The 24983-nt window shown below is 38.8% G+C and overlaps 1 protein-coding gene across 1 annotated transcript in view; it reads left to right on the top strand.

Annotated features, from left to right (window-relative positions):
- The window catches only part of RBKS (ribokinase), a 106109-nt gene that overhangs the window by 21486 nt on the left and 59640 nt on the right, over positions 1 to 24983 (top strand). Inside the window, exons 2-4 of the mRNA XM_063078747.1 lie at positions 8138 to 8270; positions 20331 to 20394; positions 21323 to 21385. Coding sequence (XP_062934817.1) covers positions 8138 to 8270; positions 20331 to 20394; positions 21323 to 21385 — 260 coding nt within the window. The remainder of the gene's footprint in view (positions 1 to 8137; positions 8271 to 20330; positions 20395 to 21322; positions 21386 to 24983) is intronic.

Here is a 24983-nt window from a genome sequence, read left to right as displayed (position 1 = left end):
CAAATGGTGCTGGGAAAACTGGATATTTATATGTAGGAGAATGAAATTATGCCCATACCTCTCACTGTATACCAAAATCAACTCAAAATGGATTAAAGAATTAAATATAGCTCCTGAAACAATAAAACTCCTTAAAGAAAACATAGGGGAAACACTCCAGGAAGCAGGAGTGGGTACAGACTTCATTAATATGACCCCAAAAGCACAGGCAACCAAACAGAAAATAAACAAATGAGATTATATCAAACTAAAAAGCTTCTGCACAGGAAAAGAAACAATCAACAGAGTTAAAAGACAACCAACAGAGTGGGAGAAAATATTTGCAAAATACACATCTGACAAAGGATTAACATACAGAATATACAAGGAACTCAAACAACTTTACAGCAAAAAAAAAAACAACCAATTAAAAAATAGGCAAAGGAGCTGAATAGGCATTTCTCAAAGGAAGATATACAAATGGCCAACAGACACATGAAAAAATGCTCAACATCACTCAGTCAGGAAATGCAAATCAAAACCATTTTGAGATACCATCTCACTCCAGTTAGGATGGCTAATATCCAAAAAACTGAGAATGATAAATGCTGGTGAGGTTGCAGAGAAAAAGGAACCCTCCTACACTGTTGGTGATACTGCAACATGGTGCAGCCTTTATGGAAAATGGTATGGAGGTTCCTCAAACAATTACAGATAGATCTACCATATGACCCAGCTATTCCACTGCTGGGAATATACCCAGAAGAATGGAAATCATCATGCCAAAGGGATACCTGTACTCCCATGTTTATTGCAGCACTATTTACAATAGCCAAGAGTTGGAACCAGCCCAAATGTCCATCATCAGATGAGTGGATAAGGAAACTGTGGTATATCTACACAATGGAATTCTACTCTGCTATAAAAAAGAATGAAATACTACAATTCACAACAACATGGATGGACTTAGAGAAAATTATATTAAGTGAAACAAGTTAGGCACAGAAAGAGAAATACCACATGTTCTCACTTATTTGTGGGAGCTATAAGTAAATAAATATACAAACAAATAAATGGTTGGGGGGAAGACACAACAATCACAATAATTCCTTGAACTTGTTAAGACAAGTGAACAGATATGATGTAGTTGGTGGGGGTGGGGAGAGAAAGGGGGGGAAGGGAACAGGTAAAGGGACATGAAAATCAACTACAATGTATATTGAGAAGTTAAAATTAAATACATTTTTTAAAAATTATATATATGTATATATATACATAAAAGGGAAATAAAAGACTTTTGCAGGACAGCAATAGCTGACAGAATTTATCACCAGAAAACTCTCATTATAGTAAATGTTGAAGTTCTTTAGGTGGAACCAAATTATACCAGATGGAAACTCAGATCCATGTAAAGGAATGAATAGCCCTGGAAAAGGTTAATATATAAGTAAGTATAAAGACTTTTTCTTCATTTCTTACTTGAAACAGCAATTCACAGTTTAAATTTTTAAAAAATAACAAATTCTTGTAAGGTTTATATCATGTAGAAGTAAAATGTATGACAATGATAACACAAAAGTTAGAAAGGGGAAATGGAAGAATACTATTGTAAATTACATTTTTAAGTGAAGTAGTATAGTAATGTTTGGAAATAAACATGATAAGTTAAAGAAGCATGTGTTTGTAAATCTTAGATCAATTACTTTTAAAAAACAGAAAAAAGAGGTAGAGTTATAACATGCAAATAGGGAAGAAGAAATGGAATACAGTTAACCCAAAAGAAGATAGGAAAAGAGGAAAGAAATGAATGAGTACTGGAATGTCAGGTAGTGATACTGCTGTGAAGAAAATTGTTGGGAAGCAATGCTCTATGGATGTTTTCATGTGTCTGCATGATCAGGACTTTCTGAGCAAAGATTGCTGGCATTCGCATTAAAGAATGTTACATTGGCAAATAAGCTTTGGAAGTTAAAGACCTCCAGAGAAATTTAAAGACTTCTCCCCAGGACAGTTTGTTTTCATGCCAGGGATTGTAAACCTAGAGACCTCCCCCTCTCTGCCCTGAGAGGATCTGTTTACATTACAGAGCAAAGGTCGGTAAGTCCTATGCTGCGGTACATGTACTTCTCCTCCCCTCGTTCTTTCCTCCACCTCAAAGGGGAGGAGGAGCAACAGCTGTATGCATTGTCCTATATAACTCCAAAGTTCATTATTTGGGGGTTCCTCTCATCACGTCACCCTGTGGGGGATTGGGACATAGAGAACTAAATTATGAGTATTCAAATGCTGTCTCTGACCCAGAAACCTAGTGTTTCGTGTCAGAATGAATGAATGAATACTTAACAAAAATTATATCAGGAAGGGGGTGTCTCCTGTAAGGTGTTCTGTGAAGGTCTCTCTTAGAGAACATTTGAGCAGAGATGTGAATGAAGTAAGCCTTGTAAGACCATAGCATGGGAGAAAACCATAATGTCCTTATCTGAATTGTCTCTCCCATTGCCTGGTATACTTTTTCACACATAAGTAAATTTTAAATAAATACAGGTCAAGGACATGACACACTGAAAGGTTGGCCACTTCTGACTAGAGTATAATGTGTGTACTCTATAAATTCAAGAGTAGCTGCATCTTCAGACAAAATGACTTTTTAGCTAGGAGAAGATATGGATTAGAAATCAAAATCAGTTAAGAACTGTTTAAAGCATAATTCATGTTTCATTTCCTTAAGTAAATCATATATACGTCTGCAAAGTTAGGGTTAGGGATCATAGAATGAATTTTTAATTGGGAGGTTAAGTTCTTTTTACAGAGGTAAAAGAGATGTCACTGACTTGATTTTGAAATTACTCTCAACCTTTTAAATGTGACATACGCAAATGCTGAAAAGAACAGATATGGTTGAAGAATGCAGGCAGTAGGAATAATAAATTAGTGTAATGAATTTTAATTGGGTAATAACTAATAGTACAATCTCCTGTTACAGAGGCTTACGATATGTTAAGCTTGCAGCCAGAAGAAGAAAGGATTGATATAAAAGCCAAAAAGAAACATATTCCTTGACTTTGGGCTGAAACCAGTATTAGTGTGACCTTAACAAAACTTGAAAGACTTCTTATCCCCTATCACCAGGTCATTCCTTTCTTTGGTTTGAATAATCTCTGAGAATCTGTACACAACCACATCATTGTCAAGAAGTTAAAAGCAATTGATAAGTTGTTCTGGTAACACCTGTCAGTGAATTAACTCAGAGCACAAAACCCAGGCATTTAAGGAGTTGACAAGTATTATTAAACCTGTTTTGCAAGAGAAGAAGCTGGTTCAAAAAGGGAAAAGCTGTCAGAGGTAATACAATCAGTAAGTGGCTCAGGCCTCCTGCCTTGCACACCCAGGATCTAACCATGGGACTGCTCATTGCAGGGAACATTTATGAACATTTATCACTGTTCCCTTCTGTCCAGTTTAATGTTTTGACATATTTAAAACTATAAATTTGTTTTACATTCAAATTATTATGTGTCGTGTTCTCTGTTCAGGTTTTTTCCCTCATTCAGAAATTGCACTATTTGAAATTTTAAATTGTAGCAGCAATATAGTTCTACCACTACTGCTGCTTCCTTTCTTTTTTTTTTTTTTTTTTTTCTTCCTTGAGCACTTTAATTTGTCTGTGTTTGGCACCCTGTTAAACCTCATGTTTGAATTAGGGTGAATCATAGTAATGCTTTCATCCAGAGGATGGTGCTTTGCACAGGTCCTTTCTTGAACCTGAACATAATTTTATGATTTTAATAAGGAAAAAAGATATGAAAGTCTATTTCAAAGTAAATTGGGGTTTATAATTCAGAAATGGTGCTTCTGCCTATTTATAACTTTCTAGTTGCTCTCTCCACTCCATTCTCCACTTTTCGGTTTATTCATTTAAAAAAAAAAATTAAGCAATAAACTATCTCAGTCTAGGTTCAGCAGAAAGCAGAGCATAAGACAAAGGCTTAAGTGGACATACTGCATTCAGCACTATAACCCAGGAAACAAAAGCGAGGGACAGGGAAATTGAAGTAGGGAAGAAGAAAGAACCTATACAAAGATACTTGACATTTTTTTGTTGATCATTCCTGCAGGCAGCTGACTGCTCAGTCCTTTAGGACAGCCCCAAGACCCATAGGAAAGAAACAGAGAAGCCCTGGAGAGGGAAGAGAGCAGCACTGGGCAAGGATCCATTAGGTTGTACCTGCAAGAAGCCAGCTGGAACTGACGAAGAACTGGTGGCTAGAAAATTAGACAGGCCAAATGAATTTGAAGTAGTGACAAGTGGTATCCCATAATACACTAATAAGTATACTTGTATATACTTATGTGTATAAGTATATAAAGTAAAACATGAACTTTTGCTCCCCACCCTTCTCCTGTGTCACTTTCTATGCGTGTACATATTGCATGAGAATATATACATATATCTTTTTCCTTTTTAGAAACATGAGTCAAATCATACTAATCTCCTGTTCTGTGACATGTTTTTTTCACTCATGTATTACTTGCATCAGCATTGTCTTATTGTCAGCAAATTGATTTTGCCCCGTAGGAGGTACATTGGGAAACAATGAATTAACATTTGTTGAATTAATGCATGAATGAAGGAATAATGATATGACTTACAGCTACAGTTCTTGCTTGTGAAAGAATACTGCTGGTATTGGGAATGCAGTGGACAAGATCTGCTAGAGCATCTGACAAGGGATTAATATCCATAATATACAAGGAACTCAAACAATTATATAGTTAAACAAATAACCCAATTAAAAAATGGGCAAAGGAGCCGAATAGAAATTTTTCCAAAGAAGACCTACAAATGGCCCAACAGGTACATGAAAAAACCCTCAACATCACTAGTCATCAGGGAAATGCAAATTGAAACTACATTGAGATACCACCTCACCCCAGTTAGACTGGCTATAATCAAAAAGATGGCAAATAACAAATGCTGATGAGGGTGTGGAGAGAAGGGAACACTCCTGCACTGTTGGTGGGACTGTAAATTAGTACAACTACTATGGAAAACAGTATGGAGGTTTCTCAAACAACTACACGTACATCTTCCATATGATCCAGCAATCCCACTTCTGGGTACATACCCAGAGGAATGGAAATCATCATGTCAAATGGATACCTGCACTCCCATGTTTGTTGCAGCTCTGTTTACAATAGCCAAGATATGGAACCAACCTATGCGTCCATCGATGGATGATTGGATAAGGAATCTGTGGTATATATACACCATGGAATACTACTCTGCCATAAAAAAGAGTGAAATACTTTCATTTGCAACAACGTGGATGAGCCTGGAGAAACTTATGTTGAGCAAAATAAGCAAAGCACAGAGGGATAAATAGCACATGTGCTCACTCATAAGTGGGAGCTAAGAGACAAAGAAGGAAGGAAAGAAAGACCACAGTAGTGCATTGGACTTGCAGAGGGAGAGAACATTCCTTGGGCTACAAAGTGGAGTTGGGGGGGGATAGGGGGCGGGGAGGTAGGTTGGGGATAATTAGGTGGGGGACATGGGGTACAAATGCAATTTGTGGTAATGGGTATGCTGCCAGTATGAATCTGGCCCTCACATCATGGGCACGAGGGGTGACAATCAGCTTTGTATCATGAATATTCATAACCAATAAAAAATAAAAATAAAAAGATCTGCTAGAACACGGAATTGTTACTACCAAACAATTGCGCAGACATCCTTGCCAGTCTGCTCCTCCTTCCCCAAATAAGACTTTCATCCTCAATTCAGAAGCAAGAATGGATGCTATACAGGGGACACATGGAAGAGAGACGAAGAGTCTTACAAAGATTCATTTAGTCCACAAATATCTGTTAACCTCTTCCTAAGAGACAGGTACTTTGTATAAAATGGAGAACATGACAGACTTGGTCCCTGTCCTCCTGCAGGAAAGTCTACAATTAAGAAAAGAAAGAGACAAGAGTAGGGGGAAAATGCAGAAGGAAAAGAAAAAAAAAAAGGAAAATGCCAAAGGAGTGAAGAATTTTAGTGATCACTGAATTAATACAGTGCTCGTGTTCGTATAAATTGTTTCAAAATGAGTTTAAATCCCAGCCATCGGCTCTCACATCAAACACACACACACGCTGTACCCCTGATTTCACCTCTCCCCCACATACGTATACATCCCAATAATAATCAGGCGATATATTTTTGTGATTTCCCACAGCTGATAGAAAATACACTTGATTCAAACCAGTGAATTGTGACCCAGATCTAAGTAAAAATACAGTGGAAGTCGTAAGTTTCTTTAGTGACAGTCTTACTAATTAAGTTATTTGGCCTGTTTTTAACCACATTTTTGATATTTTTTTCTTTTCAAGGTTGTTATGAGTGTTGTTTGTAGCAGCATCAATAAGCCAAGAATTCACATAGGTACTCAATCACACAGATTACTCATCATTGCCTGTTCATAACAGAATCCTAAAATGTTTAAGATTTCTGATGCAAATCAAAATCTCATCATCACTTGTCATTGCTAAATTAAATGACAGGATAATAACATTACATTAAAATCATTTTTCTTTTGATTGAGTACCTTTTTCAGAAGTGAACCTTCTAGATGTATATTTTTTTCATCAGTACTATAAATGCATTTAGAATTCAAGATAAAAATAGAATTTAAAAAGGGAGCCATGGAATGTTTTTAAATTATTGATGAGTGTCTTTTGAATTGCAACCATATTTGACACTGCACTGCTAGGGAATGAAGTAGTTTATCCCAATTTATTGACACTTTTAGAACTATGTAAAGGAGGTTCACAGATGGCGCTTGGTCTTTATTGAAACAGTCATGTATTCTTGGCATCAGTTATATGTCATCCCATTGCAAACAGGCTGCTAGTGACCCACAGGACTTGGCATTGTCCTGTTACTCTAATAGAGATACTGGTTTCAGATCACAGCCTATGTGGGAAATGAATATAAATTTCTAATCTGCTAAGCCATGTAGGTTCTCAGTGGACCTACCACTGTGAACTTATCTTTTTGCCTTTCTTTCCTGTCTAATGCTAATTAATCTTTTTGCTCACACCTACCCTCTCTCCATCTGCTCCATTTGGCCCTTGGCCTGCTTCTTTGTGGCCAGCCAGCCAGTCCTTGTGCCACTCAAGCCCATTTTCTTCGCTTGCCCCCATACCCAGGACTCTTCCATTTCAAAGTCAGTCACTTCTGTCCTTCAAAGACTTTGTTTCCTCATATCTTCTGCTTTGATGTTTTGAAAATCATACCCTGAAGCAAACCTTTTACTCTTTTTGCCTCATTTAATACTATCATCATTGGGCAAGAACATTATAGTAAAAACCCTTTGTTCTCAGAGAAGTTGAGGAAGGTATAGACTGAAACAAGATTGGCTATTGAGTTGATGATTATTGAATCTGGGTGATGGGTGAAAGGGGGTAAAGGAAGTCAGTATGCTACTCTCTACTTTTATATGTTTGAAAATTTCCATAATTGAAATTAAAAACTGAACTTAGCTCTTTAGGATCCATTTTTCAGAAATTGATGTTCTTTTTTGAGTCAGCGCATAAAATGGTGTGGTACACAGATGGACTGGACTAAAACCTGATCCTGCCCTTTAAATATCCCACTCCCACCCCCACCCCCAAGTAAACAAATAAGATTCTTTAGTACCTGGAATTGCAACTTCCCTCTTCCCCCTAGGTCCTGTACTTGATTATCAGAACTGTGGTACACTTCCTGCTTCTTGTTAAAGTGACCAGATGAACCCATACAGAAACACGCATTAACTTCATCCAATTTATTAAATCTCCCACTGTGAATAACGCTCTGTGCTAGGCATTGGGAAGAGAAATATAAAACGAACCCTTGAATAACCCTGACACAGTACAGACACTAGGAACTGTCGTGTGAAGTACCTAGTGGCCTGTAGGTGAGAAAGAGGAATTCTGTCAAGGAGAGGCGCATTCTCAATAATTATGCAAACTACTGAATGTCATCTTAAAGGTGATCCACCCTGCTTCTGCCCACAGTTCTCATTGTTAAGACTGTTAAGAACTCCATCTTATAACCTTTCCTCTAAAGAACTTAAATTGATTGCAGTTACCAATGTGCTTTTTTTCTTCTCTTTTTAAATTATAATAGTCTTACTTCTCGTTTGCCAAAAACTGGAGAAACCATCCATGGACATAAGTTTTTTATTGGCTTTGGAGGGAAGGGTGCCAACCAGTGTACCCAAGCTGCTAGGCTTGGGGCAAAGACATCTATGGTGTGCAAGGTAAGTGTGAAGTATAGTGGAGATTCTAGAAGCAAGAATCTGGTTTTAAGACTTGAGTTCATCGGTTTTTTGGGGTTTTTTTGTTTTTTAACCATTTTACCACAATTCAGTGGTATTTAGTATATTCACAATGTTGCACAACAAACACTTCAATCCATTTCCAGAAGATTACCATCATTCCAAGCTAAACCCTTACCCTTTAAGCAGTTTCTCCCCCATTCCCTCCTCTCCTTAGGCACTGGCAACCACCTGTCTGTATTTCATCTCTTTGGATTTATCTATCTGTATATTTCATATAAATGTAATATAGAATATATGGCATTTTATGTCTGACTTCTTTCACTTAGCATACTGTTTTCGAGGTTCATTCCCCTTGTAGCATGTATCAGTATTTCATTTCTTTTTATGGCTTGATAATGGTCCATTGTATGGATATACCACAATTTGTTTATCCATCAGTGAATAGATTTATGGAGACTTGGGCTGTTTCCACCTTTCGGCTATTGTAGATAGTGCTTCTGTGAACATGCATATACATACTTGTTTGAGTACCTGTTTTCAATTCTTTTGGAAGTTCATTGTTTTTAAAGATCTAAATAGGAGAAAGTAATCTTCCTTGTCCTTTATATAAGTTTCTACGTCATTAAATCCTCTAGGAAGTAGCAGCCCTCAAATGACGTAATGCTGCATTCCCTGAATGTAATGAGTTTATAACTGGAGTATGAAAAGTAAGGGGAATTAGTCTACTCCTGTGGGTTTCTAGAGTCCAGTTTCTAATCAACAGCATGAGTCATCCCATTTCTAGCAGGTTTCACTGCAGCAACACAGCTTTTAGAAACTTAGTCTAGTAACTGACAATTTACTCATAAGTCATTTTCTTTGAATGTTGTATCTTAGAACAGAAAGTAATCTGGGCCATAATAAACTACATATAACTGATTTTTCAGCATAGTTCTGTTTTCAGGTATGTAGAGAAATGATACGTAACATATAGTAATCCTATTTTTATCCATCCTACTGAAATAATTTGAAAATAAAACAAATGAAATTGGCTGCCAAAGGTTCAAATTTTGCATCTTTCATGAAATTTTAAGGAGTTATCATTATTAATATAACAAGGAAGGTAGATTATGGGTTTTTGTGTGTTTTTGTTTGTTTTGTTTTTTAGGGAAAGCTAGGCTGGATCTGCAGGTAGAGGATAAGAAAAAAATATAAAAAACTTAAAAGAATGAGCTGTGAACTGTAGATTTTATCAAAATTTCTCTGAAATGTCATTTTTCATTGCATACAGCTCTTTTCTCTCCACAGGGATCTTTAAATGATGTATAACTATACAATTTTCTCTTCATCTGCTAATGAACTGTAGCTTTATTGCTAACGTATGGTTAACATGATATAATTCCCATATAGCTATTTGGTCAAAAACATCACATGAGACATAACATTCAAAGTAAGAAGCCCTCATTTGCTAAGGTTGAGCTCTTGATAGACTTAAAATATCAATACAATTAATCAACAATTAATTATGTGCTAGGAATTATGGGGCTGTGACAGGGGCTAATTAAAAATTTTAGGTCTGACTCATCCCATACTTGATTAGATATGAAGGTTTAGGGAGTACTCTGATGGTGCTGACTTAAGGGGACTTGAGAACTGAAAAGAGAATGAAATAATTTCTTGTCTGGGAAAATCGGGACATAGAATTGTGTTGGAAGCTAGGCACTCAAATTAATGCCCTGGGAAGAGGGAAGTTCCCGAGAACTGGAGATGCTACAGGAAAGATTAGGGAACCCCTCTCTCTGAGAAGGTTATAGAAGCTGTTCATGTAGTCATTAAAGTCAGGATTGGATGGCCCCTGGGATCTCATCCAACTCAAAGATTTTGCGATTGGTTTTGTTGTAGGTCTCTTGAATATGAGGAAAAGAGAGAAGCACAAAATGGAAATATTTGAATTATGGAACAAAACTTGGGAATTGAATCATGAAACCATACAAATGGTTGTGAAGAATAGAAGGCAGGAGGCTATGTTTTGGGAAATGTTCCAGTTGGGAGGTTGATTAAAGGAGAGGTGCTATTTGTTTTATTCTGGTCTGTGTATGATGGTTTGTGTTAGCACCTGTGAAGTTTTGAAAGTACTACACATCTACAGTACCCCTGATTTAGTCATCTGATGTTTAGCCCCACAGTGGAATTTAGCCTGGGTGTCCACACAGTAGAAGAAAAGAAAACATGACTTCAGCTAAAACCTATCCAGGCTAACTTTGCTTAGATAACCTAGGGCCTTTAGACATGGTTTTATTTTAAAGCTTAAGCAAATTGCATAATATTCTTAGACTTTTTAGAAAGAAAAATATTTTATAACAGAAGTTATTATCTATCCATTTATTATATTTTTTCCAGTATGAAGTACATTTTCATTAAGCAAATTAGCCAAACTCACTTTATAGCAGTTTTTTATTTTTATTTATTTTTTGTTGTTTTTTTGTTTTGGGGTGGGGGAAGGAGGGTTTTGACAACTAGCTGGTACAGAGATCAAACCCTGGACCTTGGTGTTATCAGCACTGCACTCTAATCAACTGAGCTAACCAGCCAACTGTTTATAGCAGTTTTTAAAGATGACAAGTTCCAAGTAGAAACCAAAATCATGAATTTAATCAAGATAAAAGTGAACAGATGGAGCAAAGGAAAAACAGGTCTAAAATTTCCTGTGATTTTCTTAGCAACTGAAATTTACCTGCTACTGCCCTACAACAAACTAGAATTCAAGCTCTTGTGAAGTAAAATTGTTTGATGGCACAGGAAAAAAAATCTTATATTAAGCTAGGAAGAAGTATTGGTCAAGATATTGTGACAGAATATTAAGCAAGAGTTACATCAATATTTGTACAGTGACACATGTACAAGGGATCTTCAAAGAGTTCTTGGAAAGATTCATATTATCTTTCAATTCCATTTTCCATGAACTTTTGAAGTACCTTCATATAATGGAACACTTCAAGTAGTTAAGAGTTATGTAATCAGCATTAAACTGAGTCATGAGCCAAGGCTACATCCACTGATATTTGGAGATAGTATTTTGAGATTTAAAATCTAGGCAGATATTACAGAAATGAAAGTCTTCTTCCAAGGGCAAAAAGACTATTAGGACATCTTTCATATGACTTCACCTGATTTGTGTCTCTTCATCCTTTATTCCATTGAAGCAAAATGTTAGAGAGTAGGAGAAGTTATTTCTAAACATCAAAATTAGCAGCTCAGAAGGACCATGTTAGAGTAAACTCAAGGTACAGTGGCCCAGTATGAGCTCAGAAGCCCTGCCTCCTGTGCAGGTGAACGGATGCCTGAGCAGGCATGGCCCCTAATGACACAAGTCAGGAACCAGAAACTGGGAGGACCTTCAAGAAATTACCTGGTTTTGCTTCCTTCAAACGTGAGACTATCTAACCTCTCGAGTCCAGGCTGCTATTAGTTTTCCCTTCAGAACAGTCGCATGAAATTCTGTGATAGAGACAATATGTTCGATCAGTGATACTCAAAGTTCTGTCCTTAGGCCAGTACCGGGCTGCAAGTTATCACTGGCTCAGCAGTACAGGAATTGAGAGGAAGTGGTTAAAATCATTTATAGCAATTTGACAGAATAATAATATAGCTGTTGAATATAATAATATAATAATAAATTAGCCCTAGTATTTTGTATGACTGTTTTCATTTCACTGTTATTATATTTTACAAAATTATTAGTCCTTGGTAGATTGAAAACAAGAAAGGGGGGAGAAAAAAACAGGCCTTCACCACAGATAGCTTGAATAAGCAGTGTATTAGAGTACCCATCAACTTAACCAAAAAGGTACCTTCTGTGCTAGATTTCTGTAGGAGAATCAACTGATCATGCATTGAGATTTTCATTTTCAAAGATCAAAAATTAGTCACCTTTAAAGGTAATATGTAATGAAGTGAAATCTTTTTTTCCTGAACTCTGTTGAAAGACAACTGGCTAAAACTAGTTGGCTTTGTTGATTGGAATACTTAGCCATATGTTTAAACACAGAGGATCCTATGACCAAAAAAATAATACACAACTTATGTAGGAAGAAATGAGAGAGAGTAATTGGATTACCACAAATCTACCATTGCTCTCAGATAAACAGGCTTGGAAAGGGTGATTGTAGCTTTAAATTTGTATATTAAACACCATTATTCAGTAAAACACTCCTTTATCTAGGATTTAAATAACCAGCGAGCTTAAATAACTGGAATTTTATGAATTCTTCTTTTACCTCTTATGATAAAGCCACAGATGATAAGTTAAAAGTTAATATGAAGGATTTATTTAAAAAAGCAACTGCTGGGTTTTGTTGTATGGCAATGAATGCAACCCAGTCTCCTCTACCAGCTGTTCATTATAACCCTCAGGTACTGAAAAGTTACAAAATGTCTTGAATTACAAACATTAAATTACATACGTCTTAGTTTTAGCAGTAATCATATTTTCATTTAATACAACTCCAAAAAATTCGTAACTTGTTTATTTAATATATGTAATGACTTTTTCAGCAGAATGTTCAATGTCATGTGACCTTGGGTAAAATAACTTGGTCCTCTATGTTTTATTTACCTGGCATGTATGTTGAAAGGTAATTACTAGATAGTTTCTGCCATTTTTGGATTCCAAACAGCCTAAACAACCATTCCTCAATCATTTTGAAATATAGAAATTTATTTTATAATAGTCCTAACTGAAGTTCCCTCCTCAACATCAGGTCATAGTTCTGGACAGTGGAAGCCACACTGAGGCTTTTCCTCAATGCAAAAAGAGCCTTCCCAGTGGTAACAGTGAAGGAAGCACCTCAGTACCCTTAGCTGGATGAAATGCTCTTGCTTCTAATAAACCCAGCCCTTTTGTTTTCCATGAGCCTTGATGCATTGTTAAATACAGTAGCCACTAGCCACATGTGGATATTTAGACTTAAATGTAATTAAAATAAAATTAAAAATTGAATGCCTCCATCACACAGGCTGCATTTCAACTGTTTGTGTTGGGCAGCACAGACATAGAACATTTTCTGTATTGGACAGCAGAGACACAGAACACTTCATCATTGCAGCAAGTTCTGTTGGATGGCAGTGCTCTGCAATGTCCTGGGCAGAGCTGAGCCTGGGATTTCTAGAAGGTCGTCTTAGGTTCTGTGAGTTGCCTTGGCTAAAGTGCAAGTGGTTGTCCATAGTTGCTCCTGACCTGGCTTCTTTCACCTAGAACAGGCTCACACAGACAGCCTACCTCAGACTATGTGGGTTTTTAAGAATCTTTCTGCTCAAAGTGTTTCACTGCTGCAGCCAAAAAGAGTGTGAGAGGGCCTTCAAGAGGGCTCTTAGAAACAAAACTTTGTATAGAACCATTCTGCAGCCACAGCTAGAATAGTACGGGTGCTTGTAGTCATGCCGATTCAAGAATGATAAGATGGGTCCAAGGAAAATGAATAGAAGAGCAACTAAGATGGTAAAATCTTAAAGGAACACCTTTAATGCACAGGGCTTGGGTAGGGATAAATATATTACAAGCTAGAGTCTCCAATAAGCTTTTAGGAAGACTAGACTAACAAATATGAAATTGCAAACAATATCAGATGGTATTGAATTATGATATCAATTAGGAATGCTGTAGGAGTTCTGGAAATGAGAGGATTAAACAAAGGCCAGAATAAGGAAGATAGACCTAAGTTGATGCTAGAAAAACAGGTGAGGTTTGATTAGGCAGAGGAGAGGGGAAAGGACTCCTGAGTTCTCAGAAGTGAAGGCAGGGAAATAGACATGAACATGTTGAATTCACATTGTGCTTTAAGACAGTCAAGTGATAATATCAAGTTAATAGTGCCTTTCTATCAGCCACTCTGAAAAATGAGAAATCTAATTATTTTTGCCAAATACAAGTTTTGGAAAGATCGAAGCAAGAAGAAGCAAGCCTGGGCCACTTCAAACTGAGACTGGGATCAGCAAACTCAAGCCAAGGAAATATTTCTGGCTTTACAATTTCTTGATCCCAGTGTTGGAGCCTAGTGGGGCCCTCACCCCCAGCAGATCCTGTAGGTCACGACTTCTCCCTCTCACACTTTATTGATTTACCAACATAGCACCAACCAGAACTATGCTCTCTTGTCTTCATCTCTTCAACACAGACAAGGCTTTACAGCCACTGTTCCAGCTTTTAATCCTGCAATCCAGTGGTCCTCGATCTGGGCCACACATTGTAATCACCTGGGCAGCCTGCCACAGTCCCACCTGCAGAGAGTCTGATTTAATTGGCCTGGGGTGTAATCAGAGCATAAGGATTTTTATAAGTTCCAAGGAGATACTAATATGCATCCAAGGTTGAGAACCACTGGTTTCCTGCCTGCCAGGGAGAACTCACACCAGTCCCACCCTACATACAGCCTGGCTCAGATAGAACAATTTGAGGCAAAATATAAAGAATTTTAATTAGCTTGATAATGGCAGAACTGAAATTAGACTCCAAGTTTCCTGACTCCCATATGTACCATTTGCCTCATGGCCAAGATGCTTACATTTAAAGTTTTCTTTTCAATTTGATAGCCAAAGTGTGACCGGGAAAACAGGGAGCCTCCAAAGACACCTATAAAGGTTCCTATATAATAGATCTTGTTTTTTCAAGGACCTTCTATTGGTATAGTTCACTGTGTGTTCAAAGTACTTTCACTTAGCTCTCAATGGCAGGAAACAAATAAAACCTGTGCTTGGTTATCAATTTCTAATAACTGGAAAAGAAGCTTAACTTTGAGTCAGAAGTAAGTAAAGGGGATTGGAAGGTGTTCACTTCCCTCAACTTTTTAAAAAAGCAAATTCAAATGTATAAATGAACGTATACAAGGTTTTTAGGGCAGAGAAATAAGATGGCATTCTTTTAGTATAACATTGCATGTGTCATCTATGCAACTCTGTAACGAGAATAGAAATAGAGGACCACTTTAAATAGGACTCAGATCTCCATTGCTTTTTGTCCAGATTTTGATATATGAGTTAGATCCACTTAAAAGTTAAAGATTATTCCCAAGACCCAAGACGCAGATATACTCCCAGTTGGTGATATTATCCTCATAAAAGTAACAGGATAAATAATTACATTGAGCAATATTAGTTATGTCAAATCATTAATGAAGATGTTATGTTTTTATTAGAATAATAACAGTAATGTAATCTCAAAAATAATTTAATGCACCCACACGCTTGCTTCCATGATCAAGAGCTCTTCTGTTTGAAAACAGGAGCAACAGGAGAAATTAGAACCAGATGGACCAGAAAGTAGTATATAAGATTGAATCCAAGCAGCAGTAACACTGCTCCTTTCTCCAAAAGATGCAGCCCCAGTCACAGCGTCATTGCATGAAAATGATAGCACTGAAGCCTTACTTAATTCTCTACAGTTTTAACATGCTTTCATGTACATCACCTTATTTTATCCTCACAGCAAACTTGCTGCAGTTTTCCAGATAAGGAGACTGAGACCTAGAGAGAATTAAAGTGGCTTGCCCAAAATCACACAGCTGGTGGGAAGGGGCTCTGACTTCCATAACACAAATGAAAATATTGTCTTCCTATTCTTATGCTTTTTAGCCCCCCCCCCCCTTTTTTTTTTTTTTTTTGCGATCCCCGACCGGTAAGGGGATCGCAATCCTCAGCACGGTGTGGTCTGCACCACGCTCAGCTAGTGAGCACACCGGCCACCCCTATATAGAATCCGAACCCACAGCCTCGGCGCTACCAGCGCCGCACCCTCCCAAGTGAGCCACGGGGCCGGCCCAGCCCATCTTTTACTTTATAATGTATCACCATGACTTAGACACAAAATTAATGGAGCTAGTGTTGACTTCTGTTAATCCTCAGTGGTATCATTACTTTTCCATTATTTTTTTGATAACCAGATTTTTATTTTTAACAAGGGAATATCAAAGAAGGCAAAAGCAAAGTATTTTGTTCCACCTCTCTCATAGAATTTAGAAGGCTGGCCAACAGATTTGCCAGGAAATCACTATTGGAATAAATCAGGAATCATAACCATCACCAAGGGAAATTACAAACCAGGTTATTCCCTGAGCAGGAAGAAGAAAGGCAGCTTTACAGCCTCTGAAATACAACTTCAGCAAGCCTACAAAATACAGTCACCCTGAGCATGAAATCCCTTCCTAATTATGCCTCTGATGCATACGACATTCCACCTGGTATTACAGTTGTCTCTATGTCTTATTACCCCTTGATATTATCAGTTTCTTGAAGTCAAAGCTGCATGTTTTTTGGTTTCCTCCTCCCCTACAACAATTCTTCCTAATCCCTGCACTTCCTAATGTCTATATTATCATCTCCATTTATCAAGGCTGCCCTTGATGTTCACCTTTAATAGATTTTGCCTGCACAAGCCTGCGAAGAAAGGGAAGAGAAGTTTCTATCCTTTGATTTGTATCAGGCCCCACATGCCTAGAAAGGACCTTTTTTTGAGTCCCTTCAACATTCTTATAATGATATTTTCCCAGCTATATAACATTGCCCATTAGAGAGTGTTAAATAATATAAAAGAAGATGAGCGAACAAAGAATTTGTTTCTGTATGAATTTTTGGCCTAAGAAATTGGCACTTAACTGGCACATAAATGGCCAGCCTTCCATGAGAGAAACCTTTGGTACGTGAGCTCCTCCCAACAGGGAACTCTCCCCACAACAATGCTTTGTGTTGGGCTCTACATTGTAGAAATTGCAATTGTGGTGGTAAGAAATCATTATACAGTGTTAGGGATTATGGCCTAATCAGCATTCCGGCCAAAAAAGGACCAAAGGAAAAAGTGTTCTTGAAGAAATAAGGTATCAGATGTGCCATGTAAATTAGAGGTCAGCAACCTACAGACCAGGGAGCAAATCCTGCCTCCTGCCTACTTTTGTAAATAAAGTTTTATTGGAACACAGGCACACCCATTTGTTTACAGAGTATCTTTGGCTTCTTTCACACTGCAAGGGCACATTTGAATAGCTGAAAAAGAGACCATATGGCCACAAAGTCTAAATATTTACTGTCTGGCTCTTTATAGAAAAAAGTTTTCCAGCTCTTGGTCTAGACAGTTCAAAAGCTACCAGGCAATTTTATCTTTGCTCATTGAGGACCTTGACCTGAGTATACTTAGGTCTCGAGGTTTCTTTCAATTGATATATCTAGAAAGGAACAATTTTTATGGAGAACAGAACACACCAGAAGTGGCTGAAACCTGGATAGAGACATAATCCATTGAAGTAGTGCTGATTTGAAGGACAGAAAAATAGAAGTACAGTTGTCCCTCAGTATCCATGGGGGATTGATTCCAGGACCTCCCACAGAAACCAAAATCCATGGATGCTCAAGTCCCTGAAATAAAATGGTGTAATATTTGCGTGTAACTTACACACATCCTCCCATATACTTTACACCATCTCTAGATTACTTATAATACCTAATACTATGTAAATGGTTGTTATACTGTATTGTTTAGGGAATAATGACAAGAAAAAAAGTCTGTACATGTTCAATAAGACACATTGTTTTCAAATATTTTCTATCTGTGGTTGTTTAAATCCATGGATGCAGAACCCACCACAGATACTGAAGGCCTACTGTATACTTCAGAGGTGGCAAGCCTAAAGGCCTACAGGAGCCAAGCAGGTAACAGAAATTGCAGAGGCCACAGGAGGACTGTGATGAACTAGAAAGCCTGTGCGCACCTTTGGGGAGTCACTGCTCAGTTCCAGCTGGTTGCCTTGTAGGAATGTGAATGTTACCAGAACTTCTGAATTTTTAGCCCCTTCTGGAAATCTGTTTTTGTGAAGTCTCCTAATATTTAAATATTGAGTTGATTAAAAATAAAAATAGCAGGATATCCACACAAAAACCTGCACACAGATGTTTATAGCACTTTACTCATAATTGGCAAAACTTGGAAGTAACCAAGATGTCCTTCAGTAGGTGAATGGATAAATAAACTGTGGTACATCCAGACAATGGAATATTATTCAGTGCTAAGCAGAAATGAGCTATCAAGCCATGAAAATACATGGAAGGAACTTGGGTGCATATTACTAAGTGAAAGAACCCACTCTGAAAAGGCTACATACTGTATGATTCCAACTATATGACATTCTGGAAAAGGCAAAACTGTAGAGACAGCGAGAAATCGGGTTGGGGAGAGAGAGGAGTGAATAGTTGAAGCACAGAAGATTTTTAGGACAGTGAAACCACTCTGCATAATACTGTTATTGTGGACACAAGACATTATACATTTGTCAAAGTCCATAGAATATACAAAACCAAGAGTGAACCCCAGTGTAAACTATGGAATTTGAGTGATAAGCATGTGGCAATGTAGATTCATATGTTGTGACAAATGTACTGCTCTGGTGCAGGATATTGATAATGGGGGATGATGGGGGGGTGATGGGGGAGACACGGGTATATGGGAACTCTGTACTTTCCACTTACTTTTGCTGAGAACCTAAAACTGCTTTTAAAAATAAAGTCTTTTTAAAAAAATAGCAGGGCAAACAAAACACATCCAGGGGTCAGATTCAATTCTTAACCTACCAATTTACAAATTCTCCTGTAGACTCAACTGTAGAGGTCAGGCCAAGGTCCAGCCAAGATGGCAATCAAACAAATGGTTAGTGTCAGAGAGGGATGACAGAAGATACCAGGGATGTCCTGATTAGCGCAGTGATCGCAGCACTAGGGAGGCCAGAAATGGGCAGTAGGAGATGGGAGATGTAAGTGAGCATGCCAGTATTTGATATCAAAGGCCTTGCAATAATAGCCTTCTGGGTTTGAGCCACAGACCTAAAGGCCCTGCCCCGCAAGTAGCTGGCCAGGCAGAGAAGAGTCTCTTCTGAAAGAGCTAGAAGGCTAAGCAGATGATTAGGATACTCACTCATTTTGACAGAAACAGAGAGAGATCCAGTGACCAAAGTGGGCCAAAAGCAGGAACTTGGTCTCAGGATCCAGGCAGAAGGACAACTACTTGAATTACAGTTCAGAGTTAGAGCAGGCTAACTAGCTTTTAAGGCTCATCAGGACTTTTTAGGTAACATACAACAGACACCCAATTCAAAATAGCTTAAGAAAACACACACACACACACACACACACACACACACACAATGTGTTGGCTTATGTAACTGAAAAGCCCAATAGTAGAGCTGACTTCAGGTAGCTTAGGTATCCATTAGGCTATTAGGAGTCTGTGTCTAGCACCCTCTTGCTTTTCATTGTGTTTTTCTCTTGTCATTCAGGCTGTCTCCACATTGTGATCTCCAATGGCTCCAGGTTTACATTATCTTACACATAGCAATCTCACTGGGAAGAAGCCTTGTCTTCCCAGGATTGAATCTTTTGGGACTGATTTAGGTTACACTCCCATTCTCAAACCCATCACTGTGACCAGGGTGGTAGAACGTGCTGGATTCCTTAGCCAAATTAATCATGTTGTCTATGAATGGAAGAGGAATGGGTGTCCAAAGGAAAAATCAAAGTACCACTAACAGATTGGATGCTAGGAGGCAAAAACAACAGAATTCCACTATACCAAGTTACCCAAATTAGCTAGGGCTTTTAAAATTCCCTTTACCCCCAATGTCAGTGTCAGAGGAGAAGATAAGAAGATTCTAGAACACCAGGCAAGTCATTACAAAGATGCCCTCATTACAGTGAAGTCCAAACAGCTGAGATTCTTCATAAATATTAAGGATTGGACCACTCTGTCTCAGTGGGAATTATCACATGAACAGATCAAAATGAAAGTGAAGCTATAGAACTTGTGACAGTCATTAAATGCCTCACATTTTAGGTAGGATATAAGTGAAACATTAATAAATAACAATTCTTTGGGCTGCAATCAAATCTAGCATCTCACATTGAGAAGATTAATTAGTTAATGTTTATAAAGTACTGTGCAGATATGCCCTTTTAAAGTGCTAAGTATTCTTACATTGTAGTATTTTACTAAATGTAAAAGATCTAATGTTCATCATTTCTTTTTTACAGGTTGGCAAAGATTCTTTTGGCAATGATTATATAGAAAACTTAAAACAGAATGATATTTCCACAGGTAAAATTTCATCTTTTATAAAGTTAGTGTTAATAACTTTCTTCTGTGATCTTGTTACAAGAATAATTGAATATAGAATAGAATTATTAGGTCCTCCCCTGGTGGCCAGAGAATTTTTATGCACAGCTTTGTCAACTCTTGATCAAATGTCCTTTGGTTAATTCTTTCATGTACATTCCTCCAGGTGGGAATAAAAGGAGGTTACAAACCTTCACCTCAAAGATACGTAACAAGTGTCAAGGGAAAACAGGTGCTGCATTCACAAAAGGTATTTTAAGAAAAGTCATTAAATGTTATAGCTGGAAACGATCATAGAAACCACCAAGGCTGAAACCACCATTATTTCACAAAAGAAAAAACCGAAGGCCCGAGAGGTTCTATGATTTCTCCAAGAGCATAGACCTAGTTGAGCTAGAGCCAGTACTAGAATGCAGGTCTTATTCCAGTTCAGGACTCTTTGCTACCAAAGGCTGCCTGATCAGCATCTCTGTTTTCATGCCAAGCCATTATTCTTGATGAGATGCAAAGCTTATGAGAATGAAGTCAAACAAGTTCATTTTCTAGGTTTGACCTTTTGTTTCTTATCTCAAATCTGTCATTTCTTTCAAGGAAGAAAATAAATGTGTTGGTCTAGAAAAATGCATATGTATACAACTGTGAATAATTTGGGGGCCTTGGAAGTGAGCGTGGTTTGATGGGTTGTTTCTAATGCAGAAAAGAGGTGCAACTAAATGTAAAGATGTCTATTTTCCTCATTGAATAGGTGATGGGTATAAATTAGCACTAAATACTTATTTTTTTTTAAAGCATTCCAGATGGTTAAAGGTTAAAAAGTTTTTCCAAGGATTAGTGTTGTACTGAAATTGTTAAAATAAATTATCTGTGCCAGGCTGTATGTACATGGTAGTAATTTTCTTTTTTCTTTTAGAATTTACATATCAGACTAAAGATGCTGCTACAGGAACTGCTTCTATAATCGTCAATAATGAAGGCAAGTGTTTCACATACTGGAGTGCCATTTTATAAAACAGACAGTTCATTTCTAGAACTAGATAGGAAGCAATTTTTATCCTAATCCTATGGACCTCTTACCATACTCACTCCAAGGCCTGAAGTGTGGTTTTTCCAATCCAAATATAAATGTGCTTCCCTTTATTTATAGTTCCCATATTGATCATTCAAATAAAAAATTGTTCATCCAATATATATGAAGCATTATACTTGCCTCAAAATATTTGTATCCTGTAATTTGTATCCCATGACCCTTCATGTGCACTCAGAATTGACATTTGTCTCTAAAAGCAGTCAAGTATTCATCTGTCATTTCAGTTACACTAGGTAAATAAATATAAAGAGGTGCTAAAGAAACTGACGAATTATATTTATAGACTGTTTACTGAGCAAATGGCAGCAACTAATTACTTCTAAATTATCAGTAGTGTTCAATTTTGTCTGCTCTTTAAACAGCAATCAAATCTCAAAACTCTATATATACAACTAAGTCTGCCACAAGGCTTTGCGATAGTTGAAACATTTGTCTTTAAAAACAGTAAGTACCTTCAAGTTAACTTTCATAATTTCTACCGTTTTAAGTATAAAAACACCTCCATAAGATTTTTAAAATCAGTAGCTAATTGAGAGGAATTTGAATATTCCCACCACAAAGAGGTGACAAATGTTTGAGGTGATACATATACTAAATACTCTGATATGACCACTGCACACTGTATAAATGTACCAAATATCACATTGTACTCCATAAATATATACAATTATCATGGGTCAATTAAGAAAAAAAATTAAAAGATTTTTAAAATCAGAATTAATATTCAGAAAAACCAAGCATTTCATGAGGCACCTAGGACAGAAACTCATACGTTATGGGCAGTAAACATGCATTGTGTTCAATTAGGATTTGTCACAATGTCTTTTATTTAGTGCAGTTTTGCAAGAACATTTCTCATAAAAGACATGGTATTTTTAGCTCAACTTTAGTAATTCCAAAGTTGTAATAATAAAAATATATATTTCACTTAAAGACAATAGATAAAAAAGTTTTTATTCTGGGGCCACCCCATGGCTCACTTAGGACAGTGTGGTGCTGATAACACCACAGCCACGGGTTCGGATCCCTATATAGGGATGGCCGGTTAGCTCACTTGGGAGAGCATGGTGCTGACAACACCAAGTCAAGGGTTTAAATCTCCTTACTGGTCATCTTTAAAAAAAAAAAAAGTTTTCATTCTGACAGTAGAAAGTTTGTGTTCAGGAGACTTCTGGTAAAGATGGCAGAATAGACAGTCCCCAGCATCACTCTCTTCCACAAATCAATGAATTTACAACTATAAAAATGTAACATCAGCCAAGCTGGGGCCGCTGGAGCTCAGGGGATGAGGAGGAGAGACCTATGGAACTCATGAAGGCGGGAGAAACCACGAAGAGAAAAAGAAAAAACTGCTCTCAGCGTTTTGGGCTGCAGCCACTTTAATGATGGAGCACAGGGAGCAGGAGCTGACAGGAGCCGCAATTGTGCCCTTTAGATGGAATTACTTGGAGGCAGAAGGGGAGAAGAGGACTTTGATGGCCCCCAAGACAGCAAGACCACTAACAGGGTTCCTGTGGACCAATGCAGGAGGAACCAGAACGGCTGAAAAAGGGGAGCCACTCAGAGGCCGGTGAGTGGGGACTAGCGCACGGCCCATCCCATGGGATGTGTTTGGAGCACAGGCAGTGGGGGAGACGGGCCCATCGGGAGAACACTGGGACACAGCAAGGACAGCCAATCCACCCCCCAATCAGTGCAGGACCACTCAGAGGAGATTGGTCGGTAATGAAGAATTGCATGGGGTGCAGTTTGACGGAGAAAAACAGGCCCAGATCAGAGATTCTACACAACCCAGGTGCACCGAGTATCTGGAGAGCCGGAAGTACCTATAAGGGTCAACCATTAAACCCTGAGCTGCACAAAAAGCCTTCCCTAGGGAAACAGTAGCAAAGCAGCAATTTAGTTCAACCACACTGCTCAAGTACTGGTTTCCACAGGAAGTTCCCCCATTTTAGAAGTAAGCAAAGGACAACAATTTATTTCTGGCCCAGGCACACCATGAATGCCTTGGGGCCCACCAGGGGACATGAGGCATGGAGCCAGGCGCAGGACCCCTGCCCACAACCAATCACACTACCAGCACCTTGGGGCCCCACCCAGGAACCCGAGGATTGGAACCAAGGACCAGATCCCACTCCCTCATACAGTCACACCACCAATGCCTAAGGGCCCGCCCAGGGAGCCAGGGCTAGGAGCCAGGGACTGGACCCTCTTCCCACAACCAGGCACACCATGCCAGCACTTCTGGGCCCACCCAGGGAACCAGGGCATGGAGAAGGGGACTGGACCCACCTCCCACAACCAGGCTCACCACACCAGCACCTCGGGGCCTGCCCAGGAACCCAGGATGAGTAGTTGGGACTGGACTCCCCCTCCCACAATGAGGCATGCCAGGACAATGCATCAGGGCCCACCCAGGCATGGAGAAGGGGACCAAACCTCCTTCCCACAACCAGGCACTCCGCGTTAGTGCCTTGGGCCTATCCTGGGACCTGGGGCATGTAGAAGAGGACCGGACCCCCAACCCACAACCAGGCACACCGCGCCAGTGCCTCAGGGCCTGTGCTAGGGACTGGGGCATGGAGAAGGGGACCGGACCCCCCCTCCTACAACCAGGCACACCGCGCCAGTGCCTCAGGGCTTGCCTAGGGACCCAGGGTAAGGAGCTAGGGACTGGACCCCCCTCCCATAACCAGACGCACAGTGCCAGTACCTCAGGACCCACTCGGGGGCCCAGGGCATGGAACCGGGGATCGGATACTCTCCACAACCAGGCATAATGCCAGCACTACAGAGCAGGCCAAAAACATCTCCTCCATGTGGGTGGCCCACCCCAGCCACCACGATAACCATGGCTGCCGTGAAGGCGGCTAGATGCCACAACCACCATGCAGATGTTCCACCAGCCACTGGAGTGAATGGACACAAGGAGAGTCACCAGCAGAGAGAAAGAAAGGAGGAGGACATCTGTCTCCACAGAGACCATTTCATAGTGACGGAAGAGACATCTGCTCTATGATAGTATTGGGGGACCTGATCATGCCTCTCAGCGTTGGACAGATCATTTGGGCGGCAAATCAGCAGAGTAACCATTATTCTTTCAGAGAGAGAGAAGAAATCTAGGGTGATTAGAGGGGGGAGGGGAAAAGGAAGGGGGATGGAGCAGGATTGGACAAGGGGCATAAAGAATAATTACAATTTGTAACAATATATATGCTAGTAATATTGATTTGATCAACATATCTCAATGTTGAACCCCCAAAATATGTATAATCAATTTTGATTCAATAAACATTAAAAACAAATAAATAAAAGAAAGTTTGTGTTCATTACTTTAAGCTACATCTCAAGTAATTATTGCTGCCAAGAGCAGCTCATTCTTTGTCTTAAATGTTTTTTTGTTGTTGTTGTTCTAGGGGTATCTTCAAGTTCTTTTTCTTTCTTTCCTTTAACCTTGTGACATATACAGGAACAAGTTCCCTTT

This window comes from Cynocephalus volans, chromosome 14 (assembly GCF_027409185.1).
Source record: "Cynocephalus volans isolate mCynVol1 chromosome 14, mCynVol1.pri, whole genome shotgun sequence".
Classification (NCBI taxonomy): Eukaryota; Metazoa; Chordata; class Mammalia; order Dermoptera; family Cynocephalidae; genus Cynocephalus; species Cynocephalus volans.
Note: the sequence above shows the minus strand (reverse complement) of the source record. Positions and strands in the feature narration are given on the sequence as shown.